This window comes from Crotalus tigris, unplaced genomic scaffold, assembly GCF_016545835.1.
Source record: "Crotalus tigris isolate CLP2741 ecotype Arizona unplaced genomic scaffold, ASM1654583v1 scf7180000018184.2832721, whole genome shotgun sequence".
Taxonomy (NCBI): domain Eukaryota; kingdom Metazoa; phylum Chordata; class Lepidosauria; order Squamata; family Viperidae; genus Crotalus; species Crotalus tigris.
The window spans coordinates 2,659,675-2,679,335 of record NW_024096871.1 but is presented as its reverse complement, the minus strand read 5'-3'; the positions used below and the strand labels follow the sequence as shown (position 1 = coordinate 2,679,335).

General features: G+C 39.9%; 1 protein-coding gene across 3 annotated transcripts in view; it reads right to left on the bottom strand.

The window, feature by feature from the left end:
- Positions 1-17,900, bottom strand: part of KAT2B (lysine acetyltransferase 2B) — a 78,565-nt gene extending 60,665 nt beyond the window's left edge. For 2 of the 3 annotated variants that reach the window (XM_039348861.1, XM_039348862.1), the window contains exon 1: positions 17,160-17,898. In XM_039348861.1, coding sequence (XP_039204795.1) covers positions 17,160-17,732 — 573 coding nt within the window. In that variant the 5' untranslated portion in view covers positions 17,733-17,898. Of the gene's footprint in view, positions 1-17,159 lie in introns of all 3 variants that reach the window. The other variant, XM_039348863.1, reaches the window with a different exon arrangement.
- Positions 17,901-19,661: the final 1,761 nt, after the last annotated feature.

Genomic DNA, 19,661 nt, shown 5'->3' with positions numbered 1-19,661 from the left:
ACATTTTTAAACTTTCTTCAAAGGCAGTAAGTAACCTCCAAACATAACCATCTCTTTGGGAAGCATCCCTTCAATTATACACTCCAACAACCATTCTTTTCTATTCAACACTGAGCACTTTACTTTTTAGAAACTTAAATGACACTTTTGAGTCTCCCCCCCCCCGTTTTAATAAAATGGCACTATTCTACTTTTAATTAGAATGGGATGCATGAAATTATGTTGTAAAAGCACTGTGAGCATATTCAGAAGGAAAATATTTAGTGTCTCACAGCAGGCAGCATTGTATTGTATCATTTGTGTAGAAGTTACATTAAGTTGTATATAAAATAAGAAATAAATAACAGGGAAACTTAACCACAGTATCTTTGGGCTGCAATCATATGCAAGAGTACCATGCATTGTTTGTCAAACAGAATTCAGATGACAAATTTCATTACAATAGAGGGTTTAGCTTAAATCCAGTTAATTTCCAGTTTTATGAAAGCTGTTATATTTTACTCAAGGTTAATTAGCTTGTAGCAATGAACTAGATCATGGACAGAAGAAAAAAAATCAGACTGTGGTTTATTTGAAACTTCTAGTTGGACCAGTTGCAAAACAGTAATTCAGAAGCATCAAATGTCCTAAATAAGATAACATCTAATCTCTGGAAATTTATTCTAGATTTTTTTCTTCTGTGAGTATTTAATTCTCAATTTTTGTACATTTTCACAATTTTTTTCATTAAAAGAAATCCATTTTTCCTAATCCTTATGAATATAAAGGGGAAGAGATTTTGTTATTGCTATATCATTAAACAGCCTGGATTCAGAAATCTTTTCTATCCAAACCTTCAACTAGCAATGGAACTTTCCTATCTTAAGTCTATTCCTAATATATTATTTAATATATTATTTATTTAATATGTTTATATTGTTTACTATGTTCAGTCATGTAAGTTATCACAACAAAGTTATTTTCTTTATCTTCAATCTAACATAGACAGTAATTTTCAGAATCACACAAAACAATGTTTAAAAAGCTATTTAAATTCCTTCAGATTCAGCATAAATATAAAATATCCACAAATATGGTTTGCAAACTGATGGTAATAAGCAATCTTTGGATGGACAGGGCCCACATTTACTTTGAAGACAAAGTTTCAGTAGATAGAATGAGGCAAACCTTTCTCCCCCAGGGTTCTATGGCATGTAGGCCATACATGGATACGCTAAGGGCATTGAATGTGTTTTTAATTATTTTATTTCTATTCTGGCTTCTCTTCAGATTTTATTAGTTGATCTGACTATAAATCACCCAGAATCCTGTGTAAAATAATAAATATTTTTTGTGAATTTTGCCCCATTTTACGACCTTTCTTGCCATGGTTGTTAAGTGAATCACTGTAATTGTTACGTTAGTAACACTGTTGCTAAGTGAAATCCCATTGACTTTGCTTGTCAGAAGGTCACAAAAAGTAATAACATGACCCAGGACACTGCAACCGTCATAAATATGAGTCAGTTAACAAGGCCTATGTAAACTGGCTGAATCACTCATTATAAACCTCAAAGAAAGACAAGTTTAAACACGTGCAATCCGAAGTACAAGGAGGACTGCAAGATATAGACGACAAGTGGTGGCACAGAAAGGATGAACAGGTGAGCATGCCATCAGAGTTCTTCAGCACCATGACCATGAAGGCATTTTGTGGTCCTTCTACATTAGGACACTCCCCCATACTGTCATCTCATAGGCCAAATCTGATCAAAGATCAGGAAGGATTGATAAACCCCTCTACATTTCTTTAACTTACTCAATAGGCCATCTTCCAACAGGTTCCTCAGTTGCCAGTCTTACTCTAGATCTGCTTCCCTCTTCTCATCAGATTTAGAAAGCAATCGTGCAGATAACTTTTAAAAAGCTACAGGCCAGGATGGCATTCCTGCCAAAATCTATAAAACACCAGTCCCAAATGCCTTACAGGCATTCCAATAAATCTTGGAAGCCACTAAGCTCGCAGAAGAAATGTTTGATGACGTCTGCGATGCTCTCGTTGTGGCTGTTCTAGAAAATAAGGGAAGCAAATTAGACTGTGGGAACTACAGGAGTACCTCACCGCAAGATTTTTGCTCAGATTCTCCTGAACAGTCTTGTCATTGTTTTGAAAAGGAATCTCCCAGAGGTGCAGTGAGGCTTTCTGCCAGAATAGACTACAACAGACATGAGATTTGCCATTGAGCAGAATACTGTAAATCTCTTTATATTCATTGACGTGACAAAGGCATTTGACACTGTAAACAAGAAGGCTCTCTGGACCATCCTGAAATCTTCTGGATGACTGAATAAATTTGTGAAGTTGATTCACCTACTCCATGATGGAATGAGAGGGCAGGTTCTTTATAGTGATACATCAACTGCATTTGGTATTTCCAGTGAGCTGAAGTGAAGTTGTGTCCTAACACCGGTCCTGTTCAATCTGTTCTTCAATTACATGTTGTCATATGATGTACAGGGACTGGAGAGTGTACAACAGATTCCAACTAAACTGTTTTCTCTGTGACCTACAACACTTGAATGGACAAAGTGACTCCATACAGTAATTCAAGGATCCCTTCTTTGATAATAACTACATGCCCCTGGCACACAACGACAGTAATTACGGTTGATGCTGAATGAATTCTCAGCCATTGCTATCGTTTTCAGATTTACTATCATCCTGAACAAGACTGAAGTACTTTACTAGCACATGCCAAATATCTGTAAAACCAACCCAGCTGACAAAGATAAATATTTCAATACCTGAGAAATATCATCTTGGGTCTTGGACAAAGAAACTGACTCAAGGATCAGCAAAGCCAGACAGGCTCTGAAGCAACTGCATACTAGACTGCTCAATCAACATAATGTCCATATCCCCATAAAGCTGAAAGTCTACAAACCTGTGGTTGTCCCTTCACTCCTATATGAATGTGAGTCCTGGACTATATACCAGTAACACATCAAACAACTGAAGAAATTTCACGTGCATGTTTTCTGCTCCATTCCTGGCATTCTTTGACAAGACCCAGTTTTCAACTGGAAATCTTGGATTGCCTGAAATCTACCAGTATTGGGTCCCTGATTACCAAAGCCTAGATTTACTGCATGAACTCATCATCAGAATGGATGACCACCAATGGTATGGTATACTGGTATACTATGGTATACTGGAGACTGGGAAGACACAAGCTCTACAAAGATACTATGAAGAAAATCCTACACCAGTATGATATACAGCCAAGGATTTACTAGCTGGGTCTGATAACAGGCCTGCTAGTAGGCCCTGTGCTAAAACGCCTCCACTGGCTTTGAAAACAGGCAACATGAAAAACTGCTAGAAAATTGTAAGTGGCACCATAGAATAACACCCATAGTTATTACAATAGACTTTCAATGTCTCCATTGTGCTAGACACTGCACTACCTACCTACTTACTTACCTACCCACCCACCCACAACTCCCACCCCACCAATCTATCAATTCTCACACACACACACACACACATACATGTGCACAACAATTTCTATCTGCAATGATTGTATTAAGAACTACAACAAGATTCACAGCAGAGAATTTGAATCTGAGTCTTCCCACCCTAAAAAGTTCTTCTAGCTCACAGGTCGGCAACCTGCGGCTCCGGAGCCGCATGTGGCTCTTTGAGCCTTCCCATGCGGCTCCCAGCCTCCTCTGCCTTTTCAGAGAGAGACAGAGAGAGGAACTGCGCTTCCCTGCTTCTCTCTCTCTCTCTCTCTCTCTCTCTGTGTGTGTGTGTGTGTGTATAAAAAAAAGAGAGTGCACTCACAGTGTTCTCCAGGGAGCTGAAAAGCTTACTGGGCGGAGCTCTTCCCTTTGCTGCGTCTCTGCAGGAAGCAGGAAGGGCAGGAGAGAGTTAGCTAGCCCAGCTAGGCTGACTCAGGAATTCTGGGAGTTGAAGTCCATGAGTCATAAAAGAGACGAGGTTGCCGACCCCTGATCTTGTTGGACAACAGCCTGAAGCTTGTCAGGTGAGCAGCAGATAGGAGAGGGGGGGGGGAGAAAGAGAGAGAGAGAGAGAAAGAGAGAGAGAGAGAGAGAGAGAGAGAGAGAGGAAAGAGAGAGAGAGAAAGAAAGAGAGCGAGGGAAGAGGAGTGGCAGATCAAGGGCAGATAGAGAGGGAGAGAGAGAGAGAGAGAGAGAGACCCTTTTGACATCTAAAATGAAGATAACACTGCATATATCCTTTTTTTACCTATGTTTGTGTGTGTGTGTGTGTGTATGTATGTATGTGTATATATATATATATATATATATATATATATATATATATATACACACACACATACATACATATACATATATACACACACACATACATACACACAAACAAACACACACACACAAACACACACACACCTATAATAAAGGTAAAAAACGATATATGCAGTGTTATCTTCATTTTAGATATCAAAATGGTTTTGCGGCTCCCAGTGTTTTGTTTTTGGTGGGAAACGGGTCCAAGTGGCTCTTTAAGTGTTTTGGGTTGCCTATCTCTGTTCTAGCTACTCATTCCACTTCAGATTCACATTTCACTCACCAGGGACATGGTAAATATAGGAACATTTTCTATATTGTAAACTAGAATAAAATCTGCTACTGAGTTACTTCAATATAGTTACATAAATTTTGTATTAATGCATTCCCTAAGCTGAAATGTTTATCAAGAGTCTTAAGCTAACCCATGGTGAAAAATAAATTACTATGGATTTGTTTTATTATGAACATGTTCTGCTGTTATTTTCTTTTATTCCAAAGCCTCAATTGTAAATCATATTTAAATACTTTCCTCAAAAACTGTCATGATTAATCCATATGGTTGCCACATTTTATTTACTGCTCATTCTTTAAATCAATATTGTGCAATAAAAGGTTAAAATTAGAATGCAGGGTATTAAATATTGGCCTTGGTCCAGCAAATTGTGAATCAAAGTTTGAAAACACAGAAATAGGACTATATTGCTTGCTTCTTTGCCCAAATTAGGGGCCAAATTGTTTGCTACATTGCTCAAGATCTAGCATGTTTTTAAATGAATTAATGAGGCAACATCCAAGGGCATTTAATTTAGCAAAGTGATTTTGAAACAAGATCTTGTAACAAAAGGTCTACTTCTTCAGCCTAAAATGTTTTTAAAATATGCATGAGTTATGATCAGAAAGATTTGTGATAATTTTAGTTTCTGTTAGAATTTGTACACAAAAATGTATTCCATGACTGGGATTCATAATCTGAAAACTACCAAATTAAATTTAATTGGGATTAGACACTGTTGCCCTATAAACATTTTTACTTCAATCCTGTTTCAAATGTAAGTCTCTCTACAAAGGTGCTCCTCTCTATTTCAAGGACATTGAGCCAGCACTGTCTGAAGACATGTACGAGATTATGTGGCCAGCATGTCATGGAGCACAATTACTCTTCCATGAAGTAGTACTATTTATCTACTCGCATTTGCATGTTTTCAAACTCCTAGGTTGGCAGAAGCTGGAACAGGAGTTCACCCCATCACATGGCACTTGGGTCTTAAACCTGGGCTGCCAGCTTTCCAGCTGACAAGCTCAACGTCTTAACTACTGAGCCACCACGCCATTCTATGAAGGAGATACGCAGTTCTTAAATATGACAAAAAATAAACTGAGTTATTATTAAAAACATCAGGAATCTTCCTATCTCTAAGTAGAAAATAACACAAAATCACAATAGGATTACTTTATATAAGCCTCTTTCTATTCCTTTCCCACTGTTTCATAAAAAAGTTCTGTTAGGTACAAATTCATAAAATTATAATGTATTCTAATTAATTGGTCAAAAAACTATACTGAGCCAATTTTAATTAAGAGTTGGGATAAATCACAATTCTCTACATTTAATTGTTTTGAAAACCAGAATTTGAGTTGCATGTAATCTTGGGAAAATTTGGCTAAATATATGGTTTATATGACAGCTAATATTTAGAAAAAGACAGTATGTCAATGCAAGAGACCCCTATTCAATCTCTACTAAAGTTATCCACCTTAAACTTTGCAAAATCCACAAAGATGTGCAATTACCAAATTGATATTCTTAAAATGCTTTGAATAGCAATTGCAATGATCAGTCATATGGGCAATCTCCTTCCATTTCAGAGGCTGAAACTCAGATCCTCCAACAGGCGAGTAAGGGTCCCTCCAGAGACATTGCGGTCTCTCAAATGGTGGTCATCACCAGCAGTAGCCAGAGGGTCACACTTCAAGGAACCCAACTGGCTCTGGTAGTCCAGAATATTTGGAACACATAAATTGCAAAAGATTGGTGCAGAGGACCAATGAGCTAGCAGAGTCAGTACAAAAGAGCATCTTTATTTCTAATTATTGTTTGACTAATTTAAACTGATCTGAATATAGCTATAACAAAGAATATAGGTTAATTTAAATGTAATAAAACCCTCAAGCTCTTGTTTACAACCACAGTCAATTTATTTAAAATTAAATTTATTTTTAAGAATAAAATGAAATCAAGTGAGACATAAAATCTGGACGCTGTCAAGGGAAATCCTGGCAGCCCCAGTAGGGCCCACAGCTCCATGTTGGGGACCCCATATGTAAGGAATTACTAATATATCTTGATGAACAATAAACTTGGAGAATTTGTTGCCATATAATGTATTTTAAAAGTCCTAGGAAGTACACATGAAAAGAGTTTTCAGATTTTAGGATGTATGATATATATTAATTTTAAGTCTTTTATTTTGCAATGAAATGTGACATTTTTGTTCCTTCTTTTCTTTATTCAATGTCTGATAGGCAGTAACTGAATTTTTTAAATTATTGCTTGAATAATTTACTACTTAACAAGGTTATAAATATTTCTATATTCATTCAAGTTTGTGTGATTATGCCTATATTTGAGCAGTAAGTGTGCAATTGTTTGAATTTATTTTATTACTATTTATTACATATTTATTATATATATTATATTATAATTAGTATATTACATTATACTATAAAGTGAAATGAATGCTATTATAATGAATAGATAGGGACTTAATTAAAAGTACTTGAAGTAGTTTATATACAGAAATATTTACAACTATATTTACCAGTAGAATTGTCACTTTTCCCCAAGTAAAAACACTCTCTAAAGACAAATGTCATTCTGCTTGTTTGTTCTTGTACTCCTGACCATATCGTCCAAAAAGAGACAAGAGGATAGTGATAACTTTTTCATGCTTCAGGCTTAAGGATGAAATCAAACAGAGGTCCCAAATGGGACTGCTCTAGGAATTTCCTCTCACTGATTTTTTTTTTTTTTACTTTACACATAGGTACATACATACCACATTGGGTGAGGGTTAAAAAGTGATAGAAGGGAGTGAAGCTCATTAAGCCTCATTGAATTGAGTATCAGGTAGTACTTTCCACAACTGAGCACTAAAGAGTTGGGAGGAGGAATTATTTTGCAGCTTCCCACTACTGTGGCCGACCCTATCAGAACAGTCTGAAAAGAACATGGAATCTGTTGATATTCTACACAACAGCAAGTTCTGCATAAAACTAATCTAGAAAAGAAATCTGTAGGCTTGTCAAAAGTTTCTACAGATTCCACAAATCATAACTCACTTGCCTTTGCTCTAAAGCAGTGGTTCTCAACCTTTCTAATGCCGTGACCCCATAATACAGCTCCCCATGTTGTGGTGACCCCAGGGGCGTGGCCAAGTGGGTGTGGCCACTGTGGGTGTGGCCACCGAGTGGGTGTGCCACCGGGTGGGTGTGGCCAAGTGGGCGTGGCGACCAAGTGGCCGCTGCGGGTCCCATTGCCGCAGCAGATACACAGCTGCCCTTCCTCTTCCTCAATGCAACCTTTCGCCTGCCCCAGTGACTCCCTCCCCTTTCCGGGGTCCAAGCATACCCTCCGGAGCCCCGTTTCCACCCTGCAGGAAGCGCAGGGTGCCCACGTAATCCTGCTTGGTTGAGGACACAGAGGCGAAGACGCAGCTGGCGGTCCGTATCCTTTGCCGGTTCCAAAGGGAGAGCACTGGTGCCGGGGGCCACTGCCCCTGCCGCCGCTGCCGACGGCTCAGATACCGACTGCACTTCCATGGCTTCTGCCTGCCTCAGCTTCCAGAAGATCATCCCGACCCCATTTCCTCACTCCGTGGCCGGCTTTAGGCGCCCTCCATCCCCGAGGCGCACGCCAAACGCACCACAAGGATCGAGTCTCTCGAGCTCGACCTACCAACAGGAGCGCTGCGCTGGGACATGGCGAGGAGGTGGCGTCGGCAGCTAGGAGGAGCAGAGCACAAACAGCGCCGAATGGAGAGAAGTGTTTCTCTCCATTCAGCGCTGTTTGCGCTCTGCTCCTCATAGCCGCCGCCGCCTCGCCATGTCCCAGCGCGGCGCTCCTGCTGGTAGGTCGAGCTCGAGAGACTCGATCCTTGTGGTGCGTTTGGCGTGCGCCTCGGGGATGGAGGGTGCCTAAAGCCGAGCGGGGAGTGGAGCGTGCGCCAGCAGGAGCACCGCGCTGGGACATGGCGAGGAGGCGGCGTCGGTGGCTACGAGGAGCAGAGTGCAAACAGCGCTGAATGGAGAGAAGCAAGTGGTGAGTGGAGCGCGCGAAGGGACTTGACCAGGGCAGCGGGCGGAGGGGAGGGTCGGCTCCGGAGGCGGAGGTGGCGCTCAGAAGTGAGGGAGGGGGCGGTGGCGAGATGAGCCCAAAACAGTAGTCTGGAGAGCGCAGCAGGCGGCGAGGGGAGAGGCTGGAACAAAGAGAGAAGCGGCTGGGAAGCCGGAGAAGCAGGGAAGATGCGGGGATTTCTACGATAGGATGCAAAACAAAAACAAAAAAAACCTTGCCTTGGCACGTTGGCGTGCCTTTGCCCTTCCGACCCTAGGAGAAGTTGGCTTGGAAACTTGTTTGCGGTTTCTCAGTTTGGGAGACTGCATGCGTGTAGAATGCCATGCAGTACAAAAACGGTAAGCTTTTTGTCTGTTTTATTGGATAAGAGGGGGAAGCCATTCTCTTGCAGGATGTTTCTTGCACAATTGGTTGCTGCATTTTGCTGCACGGAACTCTTGTTCCGCAAAGGTTTGCATGGAGAAGCAGTGGCTGCTTCCTTTGCAGCCAGCCAGGCAGGCCAGAGAGGAAACTTACTGTTTTTAGTTGTTTTCTCTCTTGCTTTCCGCTGCTTGCTCTCTCTCGCTTGTCCTCTGTATTGCTTTCCTCCGTGTGCTCCGAAACTGAAACTTCCTAACTTTAAATAGAAAAAAGCTGCGCATGCGCAAAGAGGAGGGAGGCAGGAACGGCACTTTCTATAGCCAAATAAGAGGAAGTAGAACAGTTAAAGGAAAAAAAATGGCGGACAGCGTGATTTGGCGACCCCCGTGAAATGGTCGATCGACCCCAAATGGGGTCGCGACCCATAGGTTGAGAACCGCTGCTCTAAAGAATCCTGAGCGAAAACAGTAGTGTGTGCATTTAATAAAATTTTCCAAAGGGAAAAGGTATGATTAGTACCTGTACAATAGAAGCAAAGGGATGCCCCATAATTAAAACTGTGTTCTTCAATCAAAGCAACATAAAATTTACTTCTCCAAAATATCCAACCGTATAATCTCTCACATATAACTTTATTGGGTTATAATAAAGAAAATAGAATTTGATTATTAGAATACAATTTATTTAAATATAATATGGAAATCCTATTTGTCTACCTAGAAAAATAAAAAGGAAGAATATGTACATCTCTCAGAAAGTGAATGTTAACTGGTCAACAGTTATTAAAGCAAACATAAGCATATGTAATTGGAATTAAAACAGAATATCTACTTTGATATTTCTGTGTCCTAAAGTAAATAACTAATAATTAAATTTAAGCACATGCAGCTGCTATAAATGGATATACAAGTAGTCCTAAATTTACAGTTCTTCATTAGTGGCCATTCAAAGTTACATTACTGAAAAAAGTGCCTTATGACCGTTTTTCAAACTTATGACCTTGATCATGTAATCAAAATTCAGACACTTGGCAATTGACTCATATTTGTGGTGGTCACAGAGTGCTGGGATCATGTGATCACCTTTTGCGACCTTCTAACAAGCAAAGTCAATGGGGAAGCTAGATTCACTTAACAACTACCGTATATGCTGGCGTACAAGGCGACCCGGTGTATAAGATGACCGTCTTTATCGCCGAGCCGCATTCCTAGAACGTCGTCTTACACGCCCGAAACTACCAGTATTTCCGGCAGATAAGACGACTCGGCGTATAAGACGACCCCCGTCTTTGGCGCCGATTTTAGCGCTTGCGGAAGTCGCCTTATAGTGATTTACTTAACAATTGTGGCAAGAAAGGTCGTAAAATGGGGCAATATTCACTTAACAAATGTCTCACTTAACAACAGAAATTTTGGGCTCAACTGTGGTCATAAATCAAGGACTACTGTACTGCTTTCTAATTATCCTCTATTTATACCTTCTCATTTTTCCTAAAACTTCCTTAGAGTTAAATTTTAAATTTTTAAGTTCCTTTTGCCCCAATAAAGTATTATACACTATCAAGTAATTATGCATGCAATATATAATTTTTCAAATTGTATAATTCTGTTAATTTTACTAACAATTCAGTGTCACTTTTACTAACCAACCAGGACAATTATATTATTAGTTTATAAATTAAAAATTAAAAACATTTGTCCATTTGTTTACTGAGTACAGTACTTGTTTCTTTATTGAGTATAGTGATCAGGTAGAAACTTTTAAGGAAATTTCTTGTTGTGTTAAGTCATCAGAAATTAGATTTTCTGTGTTGGCATTAATGTTAGGGTAAAGGTTTGTTCTCCAAGCTTGTGGGTTGGTTTCCGAATGTTTTGTTACAAGGTTAGATATCATCTTCAGCAGAGTTTAGGTCAGGGGTCCTCAACCCTTGGTCCATGCACCTGTACCAGTACGTGGCATGCCAGCAACCAGTCCGCACAAACAAGCAAAGCCCCATCCGCAGGATGCAGGCAGCACACAAAACCACACACCCTCCAGTCCGCGGAAAAATCTCTCTCCACAGAACTGGTCCCTGGTGCCCAAAAGGTTGGGGACCTCTGGTTTAGGGGATGTCAATGTCAGTGCTCTTTTGTTTATAAAGGCTTCAGGTATGAATGTGTCAAGTGAGGGTCTTTTTTTTTTTTTTTGCAAACATAGATCAGCAACTTTATTCAATTTGGAATTGCCAAGGTTTTATTACCTGATAAATATTATTTATCAGGAAAACTATGGCAAATCTAGACAGCATTCTAAAAAGCAGAGACATCACCCTGCCAACAAAAGTACGCATAGTCCAGGCCATGGTTTTCCCAATTGCAATGTATGGCTGTGAAAGTTGGACCATAAGAAAGGCTGAGCGCAAAAGAATTGAGGCCTTTGAACTGTGGTGCTGGAGAAGACTCCTGCGAGTCCCTTGGACTGCAAGGCGTTCAAACCGGTCGGTCCTAGAAGAGATCAACCCCGACTGCTCTTTAGAAGGCCAGATCCTGAAGTTGAAACTCAAGTACTTTGGTCACCTAATGAGAAGGAAGGATTCACTGGAGAAGAGCCTAATGCTGGGAAAGATTGAGGGCAATAGAAGAAGGGGACGACAGAGAATGAGATGGCTGGATGGAGTCACTGAAGCAGTAGGTGTGAATTTAAATGGACTCCAGAAGATGGTAGAGGACAGGAAGACCTGGAGGAATGTTGTCCATGGGGTCGCGATGGGTCGGACACGACTTCGCAATTAACAACAACAATTATTTTTATTCTTTTAATTTTTTTACAGCCACCTTGCTTTGGAACATTAACAGCCATTACGGACCTTAAGTGTATCGCTGACATGAGATTTAAGTCCAACAATTCCATCTATCGTCTCCCCAAATATTTTTTTTTAATTGAAAATTTTTAGATATTTTTACAAAAAGCAAAAAAAAAAACAAAAAAACAACCCTAACCCACCCACCCCAACCCTCCCTCTCCATCCCCCCCGACCTTCCCAGAGCTGAATATAGGCTTAATTAAAATTTTTAAGAATCTTAAAAAAATTGAAAAAGTATAAATCATAAATATATCTAAATACCTTACATAAACAATTTATAAAATAATTAACAATAAAATATATGTAAAAAAAGCATACATATTAAAAAGAAAAAGTACTTGAAAGAAAAAGAGATAATAAAAAAAAGAAAAGAGAAAGAAGAAAAGAGATATAAAAAAGTACAATCTATAAAATATTAAAGTTTATATACAAGTTATTAGAAAGCTAAATGATATTTTTTATATCCAATTTATATTGTATAAAATTTATCCATTTTTCCCATACCGCAAAAAATTTCTCTTGCGATTGCTCCTTTAAGAAAGCCGAAATCTTTGCCATTTCCGCCAAATAAGAAACTTTAAAAAACCACTCTTGCAAGGTAGGCAAAGATTCCTTCTTCCAATATTGCCCTACTAACAGCCTAGCGGCCGTAATCAAATTTAACATCAATATAACTTCCTTAGCATCACAATCAGTAACAATACCTAACAAAAACAATTGTGGGGTAAATTTTACCCTCTTTCTAAAAATTCTTTGAATATTCCACCATATCTTAATCCAAAAAACTTTTATATTTTTACACGACCACCAAATATGATAATAAGTAGCATCCAAACAACCACATCTCCAACATTTAGGCTGTAAGTCAGGATACATACGAGACATTTTTTGTGGATCAAGGTGCCATCTGTAAAACATTTTGTAAAAATTCTCCCTTAAGTTCTGGGCTTGTGTAAATTTAACATTCCTCACCCAGATGGTTTCCCAGGTATCTAGTAGAACTGGTTCACCAAAATTTTGTGCCCATTTAATCATACATTCTTTAATTAGTTCTGTTCTGAGTCCAGTTCTACTAGCACCCCATAAATTCTCTTAATGTGAGTTCGCCTTTGATCTTTTACTTGTTTAAAAAGATTTTCATCTTCTCTGAGCAGACCCACATTACGATCTATCTTCCATCTATCAGCTATTTGTCTATACTGAAACCATGAATATATAATATTTTCATGTGCTAAATCTTCCAAAGATTTTAACTGCCAATTTTTACCATCCCACCTGAGTAATTGCGCATAAGAAACACTATCCATCTTAACTCCTCTCCTTATCCCCTCTATCGCATGCCAAGGTATAGCCCATAATGGTATTTTAAACTCACTTTTATAATATTTCCTCCAAACCCGAAGTAAAGAGATCCTTATAATATGAGATTTAAAAACCCGATCCAGTTTTTTATTAAAAATTAGATAGGCATGCCATCCAAAAAGTAAATCCCAACCCTCCAAATGGAGTATTTCTACATTTGTTACATTAACCCAATCACTAATTATCAAGTGAGGGTCTTGCGATGGGTCAGGTGTGAGTCATCTGAGAGGCTTATGATGAGTCTTGTGATGAGGTTAAGGTCATTGGGAGGTAAACTGTTGGTGGAGGGGAAGAGGGCCTTGGGTAGGTTGGTTGAGAGTTGGTGCTCTCTCTGGCTGGCTGTGGGGTTGATTTGGATTCTGAGGGGTTCATAGGCTGATTATAGGTCAATGTGTCTATTGATGGAATTGCTTGTGGAATGCCAAGCTTCGATGAATTCATGAGTGTGGTGGGTGGTAGCATGGCTGATGATTTTAGTGTTGCTCCAATCAAATTGGTGTTGTTTGGTGTCGTTGTGGATAGAGATTAAGGATTTGGGATCGTAGCGTTAATGTTGACAATTATTTCAAGCAGTTTGTGATACACTTATCAATGTTCTGCTCAAAACATAGGCACTTAGATATGTATTGTATTGTATATGTATTGTATATAGACTATTGTATAGTCATTGCATTCCATAAATCAATTATGCAACAAAAATCTATAATTTTCTATTTAAATATTGATCAAGGAGTGTTGCAAGTATCATTTCCAAAATAATTTACAAATATATGTTTCATTCATATATTGTTACATGTACAAATGTTACATCAACATTTGTTAAATGAATTTTGCCACATTTTACAACTTTTCTTGCCACAGTTAAGTGAATCATTGCAGTTGTTCATTTAATAACACGACTATTAAGTGAATCTGGATACCCATTGACTTTGCTGTGTCCTGGGGTCATGTGTTCACCTTTTTCAACCTTCTAAGAAGCAAAGTCAATGGGTATCCAGATTCACTTAACAATCATGTTATTAAATGAACTGCAGTGATTCACTTAACTGTGGCAAGAAAAGTCATAAAATGGCAAAGTTTTGATCACACGACCATGGTAATGCTGCAACAATGGTAAGGGGAAAATTATAAGTCACTTTTTTCAGTGTTGTTGTAACTTCAAATAGTCACTAAATGAACTATTGTAAATCGAGGATTAAGTATACCTTAACTACTCCTTGGATTAGCAATTAGCAAAGGATTAGCAAAATCCTTTGATTTTAAAGAGATTAATACACAAATTTGCTTTGACATGCTGGATGCCTCTTATGTTCAGAAAAATAGTTACAATAATTTGGCTCTTGGAGAATAACTCAGGAGTTGAAACATTAGTGAGCTGGACAGTTTTTTCCTATTTTTATAGCATTTTAAGCTAACATGAAGAGTGTTGATAACGAGACTCTGAATCAATCACTCTACATGAAAGTCATTTTTTTTCCTGGCTATATCCCTACTATTTGGAATCTATAAAGATATCAGTGATTTTCCAGTGATAGAATTAGTTAAATGAATTATAACACAACATAGGAAAGATAAATCTTTCCTGATTTGCAGCAGTACATGTCTCAATATATATGGTGTGTCACCATTTGTACTTTTTTTAATTACAAAAAATAAGAATCTTTTAGCAACATGGTCAAGGTTCTGGAAGTTGCTCTATTTATAACATAGTTACTAGATCACTTTTTTCTTTTTTAATTATTGCGCTTAACCACTTTTGAGGCTGTGTTCATCTTTTAATATTATTTTATACACTCATGAAATAAAAATATGTAAAACACTACATAAAATTTGTTCAAAGACAAGAATATAAGAATGGAGAACTAGGGCCTTGGAAGATAAACATTCAAATCCCTATATAACACTAGACTATCTAAAAATGATATTAGGTCTGTCACCAACACTCAGACCTACATAGTACATGATAACTACTAGATTAAAATGAGAAAAAGGAAGAATGCATACAATGAGCAAAATTTCTTCAAAAACTGTAATAGGATAAATAAAGCTCTGCATGGCTTTATTTGACCTAGCTTCTTTTGCAGTAATAACATTGATATAAACAGAGAAAAAATCCTTTCAATGTATTTCCAGGCTGCTGAGCTCTTTCTAACCTCACACAATTGATAATCCACTTTTGTATGCGTGTGTCAGAGTTCTTGTCAGCCATAGGCTGCAGAAGGAACAAGCCACAATCCCCACCTCCTTCTGCTGCCATCCTGTCAAAACAAAGGCTCTGTTGCCAAGATTTGGCAGAAGGAAGTGGGTGAAAAGGAGGAGCTATAACTGCTTGTCTCCAATACAAGTATCTCTTTTACTCTCCTCCTCTCTTACATTCACTGGCACTACACACTATTCAACAGGGAGTGCTGTAATGACTTTTTTGCAAACCTCCCCTGCTGGAAAAAAAAATAAAAAAATCAGGAAACAGAATTGTTTATTGCTTAGCAAATACAGTGGCTGTTTAAAGCAGAATTTGGTTTTGTGCCTAATTTTATGTTTACATGAGAAGCAATTGAAACAGCATTTTACCAAGCAAATAACACAATGAAAACCAAAGCTGGCACAGCCTGTTGGAGTTGGGTTCTCTTGACTCTGTTACTTGCACTGATATTCTGCTTTTTTCAGCAGTGTATCTTTTTATAACTGCTGCCAAAATAGTTTATTTTCTTACTACTGCAAAAAAAACAGGAGCAGAATGGTAACACATAATGCACACATCTGTATTCTCCTTAAAACACTTCTTCCAACATATCACTAGGAATATGCATATTAAAAGATGGACCTAAAAAAATAAAGATTGATGATGGGATTATAGGCTAGCAGACACAAAGAAGAAAACAACTTTGATAGAACTCAGTAGAGTGTTAAAGATACAAAACAGAATGGAGCAGGTAACCTACTCCCTAGCTTGATGCATTCCAGACTTGTAGAGATGCAATTTCCTTTATTCTCAGGGCCACTGTGACTGTAATTATCAGAGCTCATTTGAAGGACACCAGGTTGGAGAAACTTATTCAAAAGCAGAACAGAAATGAACCACATGGAATGATAACAAAAGATTCAAGTGAAGAAACTGAGCTAAGCTTTGCAGACAAAAAGCAAAACAAAGCCAGAGAAAGGTAAACTGAAAAATACTGCTGTGCAGAGATTACAGAGAGGTAACCAAAGGTGTCTCCACTGAGCAGTTGAACAAAGGAAAGGGGAGTTGATATCTGACAATTGTTATGTGGGCTAAATTTTAGCACGTTTTGCATCTTGCCAGAGTTGAAACAAATGAAATGAAGATCTAGTGAAGATCTGACAGCACTAAAAAGTTTTTACCCTAAATATTCACAGTTGTTCCACACAAGGACAATTTCTAGGACAGTTTCATTTTCAAGAATTTTTTATATTTAACATCTGATATTTTTAAACTCTATGTAGTATTTCGCACACAGAACTCCAATTGATGCAACAGAATTTTGTACTGCAAATGAAAACCATGGATATATGCAAGAAATAATTAATCAGAATTGCTCTTTATAAAGTACACAGGTACACATGAATAATAGAGCAGAAAACCACTTTTCCAATTGGAAAACAATTGGCACGCTAAACACTAATAGGAAACCCAGCGGGAAACCGCACAGGCGTACCCTCAAAATGACCACCGAGCCAACCGCTGCGTTTTAGAGCCTATTTATTTCATTAAAAGCACCGGCTGCAGTCCCAGCGAACCACTCCCGCACCTCCCCTTCTGACGACAGCTATAAACTGCAACAGCTACATCTTTGGGCGCCCCCTAAGGGCAAGCAGCAAGTGCGGCGACCTCTGTGCCGGACGTCGATGCAATCCCTTAATCTTGTCTGTTTTTCCTCCCCAACCCTAGAGCTGGCTGGGTACCTTGCAGGCAGAATAAACTCCCAGTTTCTCTAGCTTCTTGGCGCGGGGTGCAGAGCGAAGCTGTGCCTTCTTCCCCGCGATATGAGCCGAGCCGAGCCCCCCGCCGCTGTTGCTATTACTACCACTTCCACTGCCTCCTCCTGCAGGGCTCTCAGCAGTAGCAGCTGCGGCAGCAGCGATAACAGCTCGGGCGGGACCACAAGCAGGCAACCCTCCAGCGGCCGGGGAACCCTGCTGCAATGCTCCGGCCCCGCCGCCGTTGGCCCCAAGGCTTGCTCCTGCTGCCGCTGCAGCTGCAGCTCCAAGCCCGGCCGCACCAGCCTCAGACATGCCGCAGCAGCGCGGGCGGCGGGAGGCTCGGCTCTGTTGTGACCGACGCCAGCCTTGCTCCGTGCCCGGTTCAGCGCGCCCGTCGAGCGCTCTGGACCCTCCCCTTTCCCCGCTTTGCAGCCGCCGGCTGCTCCCAAGGAGGGAGGGGACAGGCCGCACCGCGGGCGGGTCCTGCTGGGGAAGGGAAGAGAAGGCGGAGGCGAGGCGCCTGTTAAGGAGACAGTAAGGGAGAAAGACGGACATGTTCTTGGAGCTTGGCGTGGTTGTCCCTCTTGGCGGAAAGATCCCGCTGCCGACACGGCCTGGGCCTCCCTCGCCTAGGTGCTAAAACAGTGCTGCCTCCAACAGCTCTCCCTTAGCAGCATATTCACGGCCATGTAACCTTCCAGAGTCCATTTTTGCGCCCCAGGACAGACATCGTACTTCTCTGTGCCCTACGCGCGGCGCCCATGCCCAAAAATCGTCTTGCGGAGAACGGAGCTACGATGGCAGGGCGGAATGGAGTGGGTCGGGTTGGCAAAAGCCCCTCTGTTACAGAATCCAGGCTTCTCCAATTTGTCAGGAAATAAGTCTTCTAGAATGGTGAAGACTAGGACTTTAGAGGTGCCATGAGATACCAGCTTATGCCGCAATGAATCTCCGGCACTACCCTGTCACAGAACTCGTGAGCGCGGGCGCGGGCGCGCGCACGTATATTTGCTGTGTAAAAACTACCACTCGGAGGCGAAAGTGAGAAGTTCCCTCGGTGCGTGATACTTCCTCAAAAGGTAGAGAAAGGGGCAAACCTGGCCCTCAGCAGACTGGACCGAGGCCCTCGGGTGATAACAGCCGCCTCGTGCACGCTTCCACCCTTGGGCGCGCGCCAAGCACTGTAGTGGTGACAGCCAAATATGCGCTCCCGCCTGCATAAGTTATCTCGCGGCCTTTCCCTTGCTTCCAAAGACCATAGAGCAATGTCTTTAGGATAAAAGGAAGTTCACGGTTCGTTCATTCCTTCATACGTTCATTTCTGAAAAAGTTGTTGCGTTAGAAAGCGAGCTCGCAGATCTGTTGAAGGTAAATGCTGAAAAGGCACCGGGAGGAGCTTCAACAGCCATTGTTACTTTGGCTTGGATTAAAGAAAAACTGGTTAAAATTGCAGGAAGAGAAAAGTGATAGCTGGCAATGGAAAACCTTGCTTCGACTTCCTCGCGACCAACTTTGTTTAAAATCGCGAGAAAGAGAGATGAGAGATGAGATGTATATTGGAGAAAATCAGCTCTCTAGTTAACAAGCTTTGCCATTTCCTGAAATGATTTGCTGGAGGAGATGGCATTAAGATGACAACCTAACTAACTCTTGTTTGTTGATTATCTATTTCACTGACTTTTTGCTTCATCGTTTTCTATTACTCCTTTGCCCTACCAATGGTATATATTCTCGCCAGAGGATAATCCATGCAGCAGTAAACAATTGGTCCATGGTGGTTTATGTCAAAATAGTCTTCTAACTAGACTTAGACAAGCTTTACAGTAGTTGAAAACTAATCTAGAGTAAGATGGTCTTTTAATTCTTTTTAGAATAGGAGGGCTAAAGTTTTTTAAGTTAGATGTTTAGTTTTGCAGGTTCATATTTCTGTTTTCATTTCTGTATTGTGTTTCATGTTTATTTACATGTAGAACATTAATAAAGATTACATTAAAAAAGAGCTGTAGCAAAAAGTATATCTCTTACTGTTTATTTATTTAAACATTTGTATATCATATATTTTAACACTTCCAAGCCAATTACTTACAAAGATACTATCAAAAAGTCTTTTCACATGACTCCAAAAGATTTTGGTACATATCAAATTTATTTAGGAAAAAAATAATCCTAAATGATGGTCCAACTTAAAAACTTTTGGGGGGGTTGTTCCCTACTTGGTCTCAAATGACAAAAGACAGTTTGCTGCCAGAGCAAACATTCCTAAAAGCAAATTCCAGTCCTTACAATTGTATGTTAAGTCACTGAGCTAGAAATCAGGACATTGTAATTCTAGTCCAGCTTTAGGCATAAAACCAGCTGGATCACTTTGGGCCAGTTACTCATTCTCAGCCCTTGCAAAAAGAAAGCTAGAGCAAACCAAAAATCTTGCCAACAAAACTTTAGGGATTAGTTGAGGCTGTCACTAGGAGTTGAGGATGATTCAAA